Here is a 16,281-nt window from a genome sequence, read left to right on the forward strand (position 1 = left end):
GGGGGGGCTCCCGGAGGTCCTGGCTTAGGGGGAACCCTGTGCGCCCTCTCCGCGGTGTAGTGTGGGGAGAATCTCGCGTCCGGGAGAACGGATCGGAGCAAGTCCTCCACGTAGGCCGTCGGGTCCTTCCCCTCGACCCCCTCCGGGAGGCCGATGATGCGGAGATTGTTCCTCCGATTTCTATTTTCGGCGTCTTCGGCCCTAAACTCCAAGGCCTTCACCTTAGTGTGGAGTGTGCGGAGGGAAGCCGAGTGGTCGCTGGAATCGTCCTCGAGGAGCCCGATGCGTTGCTCCGTCTCCGTGACCCGAGAGCGGAGCTTGTCCCTGTCCTGACGGATGAGCCCCACATCGAGCTGCACTTCCTCTATCTTGGCCGTCAGGGTGGACTGGCAGGTCGCTATGGCAGCCATCACCTCCGGGAGCCAGGATGGTCTGGAGTCCGCGGGGTCCGCGGGCGGGCGGATGAGACGCCATGCGGGAGGAGCGCGTGGTGCGCGGCTCCACGTGGTAGGCCGGAGGGGGCTGAGATACCTCCGTCTGTGGAGGGAAACGAAGCCTCTTTCCTTTACCGGACTGCGCCCGGGGGATCCCTCGCCTCATCCAGGTGGCAGCGGGCGGAAAGATATGAGGCTGCAGACCACAGGAACGGATCTAAGAGGAGAAGCCAGCGGAGCTCACGGAGAATGCGACCGCTCACGTCGCCATCTTGGACACGCCCCCGAATTCGTTTTTTAACGAGTTTTGACAAATTTGTTCCGAAATTTCGGACATTTTAAATTCAAATTTTCGGAAATTCGAATATCGAAATTTTGAAAATTTGAAATCCCAAAATACAAAAATCCCACAATCCCGGAAAATTCTAATTCGACAATCAAAAATTTGAAAATTCAGATTTCGAAAATTCCGAATTCGGAAATTCGAAAATTTGGATTTTCGAAATTCAGAATTTTCGAATTTATGACTTTTTGAATTTCTGAATTTTTAGATTTCTGAAAAAAGCAAAAAAACGAAAATGAACAAATGTTTCGTCAGTGCACATGTCTACTGTACAACAGAAGAAAGAATAATAAGTATTGATATCTAATTGTTAGTCAGCCCCCGCTTACCCCGGATGGGATCGCACTGTAAGGAGGGGTTGACCAACAATTTTTAATATTATCAACAAGGATCAAGGAACTTGGTGATACATAATGAGCTACATCTGAATCTCATATCTTTTTAAAAAGCTTTCAGCAGGCTTCAGTCAGTTCTGTTTAAGCTTTTAACCACTTAAGGACCGGACCAATATGCTGCTAAATGACCCAAGGGGTTTTTACAATTCGGCACTGCGTCGCTTTAACAGACAATTGCGCGACGTGGCTCCCAAACAAAATTTGCGTCCTTTTTTCCCCCCCACAAATAGATCTTTCTTTTGGTGGTATTTGATCACCTCTGCGGTTTTTATTTTTTTGCGCTATAAAAAAAAATAGTGTCAATTTTGAAAAAAAATCTATATTTTTTACTTTTTTCTATAATAAATATCCCCCAAAAACATATATAAAAAAAAATGTTTTCCTCAGTTTAGGCCGATACGTATTCTTCTACCTATTTTTGGTAAAAAAATCGCAATAAGCGTTTATCGATTGGTTTGCGCAAAATTTTATAGCGTTTACAAAATAGGGGATAGTTGTTTTTTTTTGTTTTTTTTACTACTAATGGTGGCGATCAGCGATTTTTTTTTTTTTTTTTTTTTTTTTTTTTTTTTTTTCGTGACTGCGACATTATGGCTTACATTTTGGACAATTTTGACACATTTTTGGGATCATTGTCATTTTCACAGCAAAAAATGCATTTAAATTGCATTGTTTATTGTGAAAATGACAGTTGCAGTTTGGGAGTTAACCACAGGGGGCGCTGTAGGAGTTAGGGTTCACCTAGTGTGTGTTTACAACTGTAGGGGGGTGATGCTGTAGGTCTGACATCATCGATCGAGTCTCCCTATAAAAGGGATCACTCGATCGATGCAGCCGCCACAGTGAAGCACGGGGAAGCTCTCCCCGTTCTTCAGCTCCAGGGAGCGATCGCGAGGGGGCGGCTAGAAACGAATAGCCGCACCCTCGTCCCGGATCGCTCCTGAAGCCACGGGAACCGCCGCATGTACGGCGGGGGGGGGGGCCTGCCACGTCTAGGCAGGCACGTACAGGTACATTGATGTGCCTGTCCGTGCCATTCTGCCGACGTAAATGTACATGCGGCGGTCCGAAAGCGGTTAAAGCAACCTTTAGGTTAATTTTGAGGATGTAAAAAGCACATTTATTTGGGAGTACAGGCTTTCACTTTAACCTGGTAGCAGGCTTAAAAAAAAAGACCCCCTTACAATTAGTTTCAACAACAATCCTCCCATAAGATTATATGTGCATTTAACGTATTTTAAGAATATTTATCTGTAAAAGCCTCCCTTGTGTACAGTTCCAAAATCCCAGAGACCTGCTGCTGGGCGGCGGCATTGTAGATGTGATCTTGGCATCAGTCTTGAGGTCTTGGAAACTCTACACAAGGGAGGCTCTTGCAAGTAAATATCATGCTTAAAATATGGTAAATGCACATATAATCTTATAGGAAGATGGGTTTTGAAATGAATGGTCAGATGACAAAGTCTCTCTTTATTTGAAGACTTTCCAAAAGCTTGTATAAAGTGACAGGCCTCACTCATTGACCTTATAGTATTCACCTGTTGCCCCATCCCAGCTTATACATAAAAGATTATGTAAGGAGGTAGAAGATGGGGCAGAGGAGCTGGGTCAGCATAGACACTAATGAGGCCCTCACAGAGGAGGAGAAGGTTATGACATGCAAGGAGGGAGGGGGCAGTGCTAGGGATTTAATGAGTAAATTTGTCTATAAAATTCTAAGACATCGTTTATGGGGAAAAAAAAGCACTGTAAGTGAACATTAAACATTAAGGCCCCTTTCACAAATACAGTTCGTTTCATCAGTTCAGCCATGTCAAAACGGATGAAGTATTCATCTGTTTTTCACAACAAAAAAGTGACTGAACTTCAAACAGCGTATATAGCTGGTTGCTAAGGAGAGGGCCGGTAAGCCAGCTGCCACGTCCTTAACAACCTTAACAGCTGTCTGCGGGATTCCCCGAGTTCCATGCTATATACCAGTGATGGCGAACCTTGGCACCCCAGATGTTTTGGAACTACATTTTCCACGATGCTCCACTACATTGCAGAGTGCATGAGCATCCTTGGGAAATGTAGTTCCAAAACATCTGGGGTGCCAAGGTTCACCATCGTTGCTATATACAATCTATAAATCTGTTATCCGGCAGATGTGTGAGACTGGGTAGGGCTGGTGAGACTGGAGGTCGAGACATTTTTATACTCCCGCTGGCCACAGTTCGAACCCCCCCCCCCCCCCCCCCCCCCCCCAAGTATGAAGGACAGTAAACTGGCCCTTTTATTTAAAAAGTTTCGAGACCCCAGGCATAGAGCAAAAACTTTTATTCATCTTTTGTCCAGTTTGATATGTCCAAGTCTCTTCAGAGGCCTTAATATTTAAAAAAAAAAAATATATATATATAATTATAATTTTTTTTATATATAAAATTGATTATCTTATTTGCATCTGTTAATGCTAATGTGTCTCTCTCTATACAGACTGTACACCTATGACATGCGCTACATGGACAGTCCAGTAAAGGTGCACTTGGACCACGTTTCTGCAGTCCTGGATGTTGATTATTCCCCTACCGGAAAGGAATTTGTATCTGCCAGCTTTGATAAATCCATTCGCATGTTTTCGGTTGAAAGCGGCCACAGCAGGTGAGAATATTTATTAGCTTTGCTGTAGAAACTCGGGTTATATTATGTGCTATTATCTACCTCAATACTGGGCACTTTCACCCCTTTCCTGCCCAGGCCAATTTTCAGCTTTCAGCTGTCGCATTTTGAATTACAATTGCGCGGTCATGCAACACTGTACCCATATGAAATTTTTATAATTTTTTTCCCCGCAAATAGAGCTTTCTTTTGGTTGAATTTAATCACTTTGCTTTAAAAAAAAAAAATCTGTCAGAAAATCTTGTGAAATAAGTAATTTTTCTCCTTCGCCGATGGGCCATGATGAGGCAGCACTGATGGGGTGGCACTAATATGCATGTGCAGAGTGACTCCTAGGTTCTGTACGATCAGGAGTTGTACTGGGGACTGTGGAAGAAGGGGAGGATCAGAGAATAGAGAGGAACAAACAGCCTTTTTACACATTGTGGGGGATTAACCCCCTTAGGTTCCACAGTGAGTATAACAGTCATGCGTTACTGCATATATGGACTGATCTTACTGTTGTAGGTTTAGTAACACTGTAAAGTGATTGTAAAGTCTTGTTTTAAAAATAAAATAACAAACAAGTCATACTTGCCTCCTCTGTGCAGCTGGTTTTGCATAGAGCGGCCCCAGTACTTCTCTTCTCCGGTCCCGCTTTGCTGCTCCTGGCCCCTCCCTCCTATTGAGTGCCCTCACAGTCAGCAGCTTCCTATGGGGGCACCCAAGCAGAGTCACAGCTCCATGTGTCCATTTAGACACGGTAGCCCCAACCAGGCCCCGCCACTTATTTTTTTTCTGATTGGCTGACTGACAGCTGCAAGAGCCAATGGCTGAGACACAGCAGCAAGAGCCAATGGCTGAGACACAGCAGCGGCATCAATCAGGAGTGTCTACAATGATTTCCATCTCTATGTTTGACAGTTGGGATGGTGTTTTGGGGGTCATAGGTTGAGTTGATGCCAAAGAGCTTGATTTTGGTCTCATTTGACCACAACACTTTCACCCAGTTCTCCTCTGAATCATTCAGATGTTCATTAGCAGATTTCAGAGGGGCCTGTGCATGTGCTTTCTTGAACAGGGGGACCTTGCATGCGCTGCAGGCTTTCAGTCCTTCACAGTGTAGTGTGTTACCAATTGTTTTCTTGGTGACTTTGGTCCCAGCTGCCTTGAGATCATTGACCAGATTCTCCTGTGTAATTCTGGGCTGATTCCTCACCGCTCTCATGATCGTTGGAACTTCATGAGGTGAGATCTTGCATGGAACCCCAGACCAAAGAGATACAGTTACTTTGTGTTTCTTCCATTTGCGAATAATTGCACCAGCTGTTGTCACCCTCTCACCAAGCTGTTTGGTGATGGTTTTGTACCTCATTCCAGCCTTGTGTAGGTCCACAATCTTGTCCCTGACATCCTTGGACAGCTCTTTGGTCTTGGCCATGGTGAAGAGATTGGAATCTGATTGCTTCTGTGGACAGGTGTCTTTTATACAGGTAACAAGCTGAGATTAGGAGCACTCCCTTTAGGAGAGTGCTCCTAATCTCAGCTTGTTGCCTGTCTGGGAGCCAGAAATCTTGCTGATAGGGGATCAAATACTTATTTCACTCATTAAAATGCAAATCAATTTTATAACTTTTTTAAATGCGTTTTTCTAGATATTTTTGTTCTGTTAAAATAAACCTACCATTAAAATTATAGACTGAGCATTTCTTTGTCAATGGGAAAACATTCAGAATCAGCAGGGGATCAAATACTTTTTTCCCTCACTGTATATTGTTTTTCTGTATCCAAAAGCATTATGGTGAGGTTAGGGACATGAAATGTGTTTACTGTAAGTACCTTGACTGTGAGCTGTCTTATTGGTCCCAGGGAAGTGTATCACACAAAGAGGATGCAGCATGTAACCTGTGTCAGATGGTCAGCGGACAACAAATACATTCTGTGCGGTTCCGATGAAATGAACATTCGCATATGGAAAGCCAATGCTTCAGAAAAACTTGGCCTGGTAAGAACGCTCGTCTTGTCCAATAAAGTAATCTGTTAATTGTGGCTGCAGAGAGACTGCAAAGCCAGGGTGCAGCGCACAGCTCGGGGGTGTGAGCTTCTCCTCTGACTCATTCTATACAACCTCCGATCTGGACATGAGTCATTAGCACTTCCAGTACTGTTCCTTCTTTAATTTAAGATGCAAGGTCATTGTATTTTCCTAATTTTATAGAAAGAATCATTTCCTTTAAGGGAACCTGCAAAGATAAAAATCTAAAACTACCAGTGCACGCTTATTTCTGGGATGTTGTCCTCATCCTTGTTTCACTACTTAGTCATTGTCTTGGAACACAACTCCAGGTTTTAGTGAAGTTTAAATAGTTAATTTGTACCAAAATGGTCCAAACTCTTTACTTCACTAATAGATGCAGCAGCTGTGTGCTCTGTATATAGCCTGAGCTAGGTACCGTATAAAGCAGCGGCCCCCAACCTTTTTGGTACCGGGGAGCGGTTTTGTGGCAGCTGAGGGGGGGGGGGGGTGTTCTGAGTCATTATTCCTCAGCCCCTCTTTACACTACAACTCACATTTACAGCGCAGTCTCCCTTTACATCGCAATTTCCCTTTTTATAGCAGTCCCACAGTGTCCTCGGTTTGCCTTCACATCACAGCCCCCTTTACATTAAAGTGCCCCTGTGAAGTGCAGTCCCCTTTACATTAATGTACCAAGAACTGCACTGAAAGGGGGCACTATTATGTGAAGGGAAATGCAACGTAAAAGGGCATTGTGATATAAAGGGGACTGCACTTTAAAGGGACACTGTAATGATTACAGTGCAGACGCCTCTACATCACAGTGCCCTTTTACAGTGCCCCTAGCAATCATTGCCCCACCCCAGTCACAGTGGACCCTTTTCACTCTTTGCTTCCCCTGCACTGTACTACCTTTTTGCAGGGCAGAGACAGGATTTGTCCTGTGTGTCCTCTCCCGCCCTGCCGACGATGTAATCCTATATCAGCAGGGCAGGAGCTGCAGATCTGGATGGAGGATGGGAGCTGCCCAACTTTTCATGTTAACAAGCAGTTTATACCCGCTTGTTAATATGAAAAGACTCCTGTTCTCTGTGCAGATCCCCTGCTCTGCTGATAGGATGACAATGTTGGCAGGGAGGAAGAGCCGGGAGGGGACACGGGCACAGCGGGAGCTGAGCGGAGACCGCGGTCTGTGATAGACCAGTCCAGACTGGGGTCGCCGTTCGCTTTCTGTACGGCCCGGTCATCAACAGACCATGGACTGGTAGCGGTGCGTGGCCCGGGGGTTGGGAACCCCTGGTATACAGGACTGTTCTCCAGCAGTGGGATAGGAACTTCCCATCCTTCTCCCGAAACAAAACCAAGGTGGACTGAATGCAGCTTAGCCAATCGGAGCATTCAGAGGAAGCTTTGTGTTCTATAAATTATTGCAAAACTTCCTCTAGTAGACAGTCTGCCAGTCTGCAACTTCCTTATCCTTGGTGAACACAGCAGCTCATGATTGTCCCACATGTCTAGTGCTTGGCTTGGAAAGGTTTGTGATGTGTTTTTTTTGGGGGAGCCACTTCCCTCTGTCTAAGCATCAAGCAGTATAGTGAGTGAGCTAAACGGGATAGTGTGGTATATGCATTATTAGAAGACAGTGGTAAAGTCTGATCGCTGCACATTACACAAATATAAGTGCGCTTTTCCACCATTCCCATGCAACTCTCATTTCATAAAGCTGGATACCATGATAAAACAAACATTGTCAAATTACAAGAATCGTGAAGGTGCTTTAATCCTGGTGTCCTTTGTGTATTTGTTCTGTATCTATGAAATGGTCCAGCATGAAATAACTTCTGCACTTTGAGACCAGTCTCTATTGCTCTCTCTCCTTGTGCAGGGTGACTGGTCTGGTATCCGCCCCCTCCTGTAGTTTTTTGAAGACAGGCCGCAGCGGCTGGCGCTGCTCTCTGTACAAGCCAAGTACAGCATTGTGATGTTACTTTTATATGGTATTAACTGGATTTGCACAGAGATTTGGTGCACTCAAAGTGGATTTATATCATTTGTGGCTATTGAATAATATTTTTTTTTTATTTTTTTTTTGTGCCTGGAGTTCACCTAACAATGTAGAGTGCCCAAGTAGTAGTACTAAAAGAAAGAAAGAGAAGCAGTTAGTGTACTTGCACAGTAAACAGGGGCAAACGCTTGTGGAAAAATCTGTCTATGGTTTGTTTAAATCATTTTGACACTGTGTGCATGTTTATGGCTTTTTTTTATCCCTCACTTCCTGACCTGATGACCAGAGGCGGCTCTTTCATTAGGCAAATTAGGCAGTCGCCTAAGGCCTCGCACTCACAGGGGCCTTGCGGCTGCCTAATTTGTCTTTCTGCAGCCATTTTTATTTGTTTGAATTTTTTTTACCCATTATGGGCATAAGTGGGGCCCCTGTGTCTAAGTTTTGCTTAAGGCCTTACAAAGCCTAGAGCCGCCCCTGCTGATGACACCAGCAAAAAGGTACTGCCCATCTCTCGGAAGGATTTTATTTTTTTAGGGACCATGCACACAGGTGTATTTGCAGGTGTATGGCCTGTGGTGTAAAACATGCCTGTATTTGCAGCTTCAAGGAGCCCCTGCTGCTGTATAATTCTGTCCATATGAATGAATATACATGTAAACCCAGTACTGTACTTGCACAAATATGGAAAATGTGTGTAAAGTACCAGTGTATACCCTGGTACTTCATATTTTGTAATTCATTCCTACTGGCAGAATTATGCATTAGATGGTGCTGCAAATATAGGTGTATTTTGCACTATACAGTCATACCTGCAAATACAACCGTGGGCTTACATTAAAGTGATTGTAAAAACAATCTTCTTGTTTATTATTTTAACCAAAAAAAAAAGTGGGGTTCCCCGTTGGCACTGACCATTCCTCCTGTTCCTTTTGTACCCCCCATAGTAAGCTCTATTGTATTGCACAAAGCAGCCCCATCCCCTGCTTGTGGGATCCCCGTTGGCACTGACCATTCCTCCTCTTCCTCTTGTACCCCCCCACAGTAAGCTCTATTGTATTGCACAAAGCAGCCCCATTCCCCCTCTTGTGGGGTCCCCTGCCAGCACTGTCCACCCCTCCTCTTCTGCTTGTACCCCCATAGAAAGCTGTGTACTCTGGGAAAAGACGTGCAGGCTCGCTCCTGAGCCTGGCTTTGTGTGTCCCTAGATGCACACGGCGCCGCTTTGCCACCCCCAGCGGGAGTGCCAGTGAAGACGGTGTTGGCTCAAGACTGGTGTCGGGTAAGTGTTCAGGGGTGGGGGAAGATTGCACAGCAAGTGGTAAATTTTTTTTTACCTGAATGCAGGCAATGCATTCAGGTAAACAATGTTTTAACTTAAGAACAACTTTAAAAAAAACTGTTTTATGTTCACTTTTGCTTAAAGCCCCATATGCAGGTGTTTGCGCTACATGCATAGGACAGCTCATACATTTCGATCAGCTGCCCTACACGTAACATGCAGCAAAGTAGACTTTGCACCTCTTTGGAGCATAAAGCTTTGCATGGTTTACCGCGCATTTTGCTGTGTATTTCCGCGTGAAAAATCATGTTTGTGACGCCATTAACAATAAATAGCATCACAAGAACTACACATGTTTTTGTGAGTTTCTTTAAGGCATGCAAAATTCCACAACATTTTTTTTGTTTTTATATATAGATAGTGAAAAAATTTGAAGATACCACGCTGTCTATGTGGATAATGAATATATGAATGCAAGCAGCTTAAAAATGTGAGATACCCACAAACTAACTAGTACAATGGAAAAATAGCTGCGCAACTAATGTGAATACTATGGTAGTGTTAGTACAAAGTAAATTAAACAAATCTTTCCCCCATACATGAGATATTACATCAATAGTGAGAAAAATAAAACATGTGAGAGTCTATTGTTCAAACAACAAGATGTGCATCTGATGGTAATTTGATAGTAGAAATTCCTTTTCCCATTCAAGCAGATAGTGACATCAAAATTGCATGAACCTCAGAATAGTGCATGGATAGACAGGACACCTCCACCTCTCAATCACACTGTCCCTTACCAGAAGGGAAGATCCCAACTAGAGATCTTCTGACAGCAGACTGCTTATTTCCCAGCCAGGGGGTTACGTGGCAGGATATCCAGGGCCGAAAACTTCTCCCACAGTGGACTGGTAACCAATGTTGATAGAAACCAATATGGAGAAGAAAAAATCTACATAGTGTGAACCCATATAACGATTTATTAAAAAGATTAAAATCACACTTACAAGAATGTAGATAAAATTTGCAGTGAAAATATAGCCGGCCGGCTAGCACAACCCGTTCACTCCGGGACACAGTATGCGGTTTCTAGACGTCAGCACGCCGCCACCCTACGCCGTTTCGTCTCATAAGACTTCGTCCTGGTCTTATTCACTGCGAATTTTATCTACATTCTTGTAAGTGTGATTTTAATCTTTTTAATAAATCGTTATATGGGTTCACACTATGTAGCTTTTTTCTTCTCCATATTGGTTTCTATCAACATTGGTTACCGGTCCACTGTGGGAGAAGTTTTCGGCCCTGGATATCCTGCCACGTAACCCCCTGGCTGGGGAATAAGCCGTCTGCTGTCAGAAGATCTCTAGTTGGGATCTTCCCTTCTGGTAAGGGACAGTGTGATTGAGAGGTGGAGGTGTCCTGTCTATCCATGCACTTTCCTGAGGTTCATGCAATTTTGATGTCACTATCTGCTTGAATGGGAAAAGGAATTTCTACTATCAAATTACCATCAGATGCACATCTTGTTGTTTGAACAATAGACTCTCACATGTTTTATTTTTCTCACGTTTTATTTTTCTCACATGTTTTATTTTTCTCACTATTAGCCCTGGTTCACACTGGGTACGATTTGGAACGATTTGAGATGCGATTTGACATGTCAAATCGGCGGCAATTGTCGGCAATGGCACTGTCCTAATCAGTGCGACGCCGCATCTGCGATTTCAAAAAGTAGTTCCTGTACTACTTTTTGCGATTTACATTAAATCGCAGCCGCGAAATCGTGGTAAAATCGCGCATTTTACCGCGATTTTGAATTCGCAGCAGTGTGAACCTAGGCTCAATGTAATATCTCATGTATGGGGGAAAGATTTGTTTAATTTACTTTGTACTAACACTACCATAGTATTCACATTAGTTGGGCAGCTATTTTTTCCATTGAGATTGATAGATAGAGATATTGAAAACAAAATTCTATAGTGTGAATGCAGCCTTCAAATGAAAAAAGCTGGCAGCCTTTTAACTCTTGAGTTGTAGCTTGACACACTTGCATTGGTTATTATTTCTCTTATCGTAGACTTCTCTACACCACGTTCGTTTGCCAAAAACTAAAAATCCCACAAATCCGTATCTCTGATGTTTGGGTGAAGTTTGATAAACCACAACAACAAGCAAAGCTTCAAAACAATGTGAATAATTTATTATGTTGTTCAGTTTTGTACTAATTACTTACAGGAGTCTTCTAGGTTAATGTGTTCATTTTCTGGCCACATGGAGGCGCTATGCAGCTTTTCACCACTGCGGGAGACTTGAGTCTCCTGTAAATCGCACTATTTTTCAGTGTACAGGTCATTGCTCAACACTTTAACAAGAAAGCACAATTAATTGAATCCTAATTTGTTTTTCTCCTAGCAGGAGGCCAATGTAAATCGCCAAGAGTGCAGTTCTCTTCTAGCCGTTTAAAGACTAGGGGGGTTCTGCAGGGTATCTGAGGGAGGCTGAATACTACACTTGGTATCCAGTAGCAGTGAAAATGACCTTTTATAAAAAAAAAAAAAAAGAATAAAACAAATATTTTTTAATTAAAATAAAAATAAAAAAAACAGTAAAGGAAGATTTACCTGCAGTGAATAACTGATGTCGGATTCAGTGCGTTTTATTTATACCCCATACAATTTAAATCGCCCTTTTTTTTATTTATTTGTTTTATTATTATTTTTTTGTTATTTCTTTACATTTTATCTATGATGGGCTTCAGAACTCTTGATCTTGGTTTTATGCTATTACAAAGACTAAATCCTGTCACAGGACAGGAAATGAGGTGAAATCTTCTAAACAGGGGAGCAGATGGCAAAACAAACATTACGGGGGTGTTAACCCTTCTCTATGCCATTCAAACAACGTAAAAAAAATTGTTTGGGCTGGAGTTGCACTTAAGAAATGTACCCGTTCCGACTTGAATACAAATTCAACTTAACGAGGCACTGCACTCTGCTCACATAATCTGTAATAAAAAGCATCTTTGCCATTCTGAAGCTTCCCTCCAAACACTTTGCATATTATTTTATATATACTGTGGTTCTGTACTTGCCAAATATGCTGCAGAAATCTCCCTCCACTGAGTCTGGCTGCAGCTATTTTAACTGAGGGCAGCTGAAGCTGCTGCCTGTTCACTTCCTGGATTTACACACACACCTTTCAGCTCTCATTGGCCCTCTTATGACTCATCCCCCTTTGTTCCTGGCAAACTCATATGAGAGTTAGAGAGAGAGCTGTGCATGATGTCGTAAGCTTAGGTTAATGACCAGACAAGAAACAGGAAGTTTGCTGTATAGGGTAAAATATTTACTGGCAGAAAAAAAAGTTTTACTATCCAAGGTTAAAACAACAAGGGCAGAAGTTTTAATAGATGGAAAAATGACTGAAGTTCCACTGAAAGAACAAACCTACAGACCTGATCTGGTTTGTAACCCAGGGGACCACCTGTACAGCATTCGATTGCTCTTCCTCTGCCAGTACAGTATATGCCGATCGGATCTGTGTATGAAACAGTTAATCAGAGTGTCTGCTCCCCATGTAATGCATTGTATGCATACATACAGGTTCTCGTCTACAAAACTGTTTTTAGGTTGTACTAAATCAGCAACAGCACTTTGCTCTTCCTCAATTAAATTAAAGAAAATCATTGCTTTTAATTAGAATAAAAGCCCTCTCACTCGTAGGCTGGTGACAACTTGCTGCACAATAGGAAAAAAGAAAATGTTGGCTCTGTTTAGGCTGGCTCAGGAAGATGCCCGGGATTATGGGGCCAGATTCACATAGAATTGCGGCCGTGTAACGTAACCCGTTTACGTTACACCGCCGCAAGTTTTCAGTGTAAGTGCCCGATCCACAAAGCACTTGCCTGTAAACTTGCGGCGGTGTATCGTAAACAAGTCCGGCGCAAGCCCGTCCAATTCAAATGGGGCGGGTACCATTTAAATTAGGCGCGCTCCCGCGCCAGACGTACTGCGCATGCTCCGTTCGCAATTTTCCTGAAGGGCTTTGCACGAAATTAGGGCGGCGCGACTTGTTTGTGAATCGCGACGTGCGTAACGTACTTACGCCGAAAAAAAAAAATCAAAAGCGACGCGGGAACGACGGACATACTTTAACATGGTGGAGTAATTTTACACCATGTTAATAGCACCCCTAACTTTGCGACGGGAAACGAAGACTTGTGCCGACGGAAAAACCTTTGTGGATCGCCGTAACTGCTCATTTGCATACCTGACGCTGGAATACGACGCAAACTCCACCCAGCGGCGGCCGAGGTATTGCATCCTAAGATCCGACGGTGTAAGACAATTACACCTGTCGGATCTAAGGGCTATCTATGTGTAACTGATTATATGAATCAGCCGCATAGATACTCTGAGAGATATGATGGCGTTTCTCGTATCTCTTCTGTGAATCTGGCCCATGGTGTATTAGGGGGTTGCTGAGTATAGTTGGCAAATTACCTAGAGTGTGTGTGTGTGTGTGTGTGTGTGTGTGTATAATATATATATATATATATATATATATATATATATATATATATATATATATATATATATATATATAATTTATTTTTATTTTTTGGGGGGGGGGATGTCATAATATTTATGTCACTTAAAGGGGGTACTGTGGTTTCTCCCACCAGTTCATACATGGCTACAGGTTGCCCATCCTGGTGGGAGGAACCACATCGTATGGTGGGGGGAAACAGTATTTTAACCCATCTGCCCAGTCAAATACCTGTAGCAGCTGGCAAAGAGGCATCATTTAAACATACAGGACACCAGAAATATACGATTTAATGTTTTATTTTTATTTTCTTCAATATGTAATCATAAATATATTAAGTTACTTGTGATGACATGGTAACTTTAAAGTAGATTTAAACCCTAACACAATGACATCTTAGTTGCTATGGTACTTGGTATCATAAGCCATTGCTATTTATTTATTTATTTTTCTACCCAAAAATGGAACTTCCACTTTAAGGGAAGGTGACACCCTGACATGCCACATTTGGGCTGTCATTTTTTTTTGGGGGGGGGGGGGTGCGGAAATCCTCATTTTAGAAGGTTCCAGCTTCCACTTCCTCCCAGGGCACCAGAAGTTCACCTCTCCTCCTAGATTCCCCCCCCCCCCCCCCCCCCCCCTCGGCAGTCGTCTGGGACACGTCACAGGTCCCAGATGATTGCCCGGCCAGTCACAGTGGCTAGCGCATGCGCAGTGTGTGCCCGGCAGTGAAGCCACAGCCGGGTGCCCACAGTGATGACGGCTCTGCGGAGAGGAGGGGGAGGACTTCGTTCCCCCGCATCGCTGGACACTGGGACTGGTAAATGTCCGATTTATTAAGTCAGCAGCTGCGGTATTTGTAGCTGCTGACTTTTATTATTTTTATTTATTTTTTAAGTAGGAACTTCGCTTTAAAGTATGTGCGTGTGTGTTTTTTTTTTTTTCTTTTTCTTTGTGGAATCTCAGTGCTGCTGATCTTCTCCAGCCTGTCTGCAGCAACTTCCTGTCTCCATGCATGCACTCCAGTTCTTGTCATTGTTCAGGGCAGGCTTCTTGATAGTGAAAGCTTTTTTGGCCACATTCTCCTGTAGGTCACGGGTGTACACTTAACCTTTTTGTCCTTCTGTGACTCGGAGTCACTATTTCCCACTATCAGCTAAAGTGGCAGAGTCGCTGAAGGGTCCCGATAATGCTGTCAGGATTATCTAATTTATCTAACTGCCTAATTGACAGCTGGCTCCTCCTCTCAGTGCGAAGCGGGGAACCCGGAGCTAGCTGTTCCACCTCCTCCCCATCTGGTGCTCTAGGGAGCGCTAGAGGCAAAATGGGGAGCAGTGACTGCCATCATGTCATCACTCAATTCTCGATCTTGGAACCGACATGGGAGCGTAGAGGTGAGTATTTGATGTGTTTTTTTTTTTGTTTGTTTTAACCCCAAATTTTTGCTTTAAAGAGACTGAAAGTTAAAATTTTATGAGATTTTAGTGATTGAGGTTATACTGTATCTACTTTAAAGAAGATTGCCACTGGCAGAAATAACTTGCTTTTGGTAATGGGTCGGCATTTTCAAGGCAGGACAACTCTATTGATCAGTGGGTTAGGGGTGTAGAGGTTTTCCACACTTTCTGGGAAACTGAGCAGAAAAACTTTTATTTTCAGTAAATTCCTCAAAAGCCACAAGCAATATAAATCTACTCTGGGTGCATCAAATGCATTTTCAAATCCAGTTCTTACCTTGTAAAAATAGCAGTGACATCATTGTGTGCATAAACATGTATTTTTCAGGTGCTTCTATTAAGGAAGCTCATGTATTTGTTCGTGCTTCATGCATCAGGCAGTAAGCAACACAATGCTCAGGTGTGAATAATAGGATTCTACATCTTGATCATTGTCATGCACATAACAGTCTAACAGGCCACAGTCCACTTCTAAATGAGACCATTTGTGATCGTCTATTTTTTTACTTCCATAAGGTCACATTTCTAAGTTTTAAATGATAAATTAGTACAGTACACACATTTTATTTTGTTTTATTTCCTTAAAATGTTAGTGCAGAAAAAATAACATGTTGACCTGGCAAAAATCTAGCTCCTAACTTCCTGTAGTGAGCTGACAGTGCTAACCCCAAGCAGTGTTATCAGCCCTGCTTTAGTTCTCACCTTCCAGACTACACAACACCTGCCCCTTAAATCAGAGGTAGACAACATGTAGGAGATTAAAGATCACTGGGGTGTGGTGCCCCATGTGGTACTGCAGGCTGACTTGCTCAACAGAGTTCTGGCCAGTGTAATTAGTATGTAAAACAGAGTCCAGGGGTCGGCAGTTTGTAGGGCAGTGTACAGAGGTCGGCAGTTTGTAGGGCAGTGTACAGAGGTCGGCAGTTTGTAGGGCAGTGTACAGAGGTCGGCAGTTTGTAGGGCAGTGTACAGAGGTCGGCAGTTTGTAGGGCAGTGTACAGAGGTCGGCAGTTTGTAGGGCAGTGTACAGAGGTCGGCAGTATGTAGGGCAGTGTACAGAGGTCGGCAGTATGTAGGGCAGTGTACAGAGGACGGCAGTGTACAGGGATCCATACAGCAGAGAACCGGGTTGAGCAGGACAGGGGATTGGCAGGGACAGAGACGTC

The 16,281-nt window shown here is 43.5% G+C and overlaps 1 protein-coding gene across 1 annotated transcript in view; it reads left to right on the plus strand.

Annotated features, from left to right (window-relative positions):
- DCAF13 (DDB1 and CUL4 associated factor 13) overlaps window positions 1-16,281 on the plus strand; it is a 36,935-nt gene that overhangs the window by 18,094 nt on the left and 2,560 nt on the right. Inside the window, exons 8-9 of the mRNA XM_040354823.1 lie at window positions 3,648-3,812; window positions 5,679-5,814. Of these exons, the coding sequence (XP_040210757.1) occupies window positions 3,648-3,812; window positions 5,679-5,814 (301 nt within the window). The remainder of the gene's footprint in view (window positions 1-3,647; window positions 3,813-5,678; window positions 5,815-16,281) is intronic.

Source organism: Rana temporaria, chromosome 5 (genome assembly GCF_905171775.1).
Source record: "Rana temporaria chromosome 5, aRanTem1.1, whole genome shotgun sequence".
Classification (NCBI taxonomy): domain Eukaryota; kingdom Metazoa; phylum Chordata; class Amphibia; order Anura; family Ranidae; genus Rana; species Rana temporaria.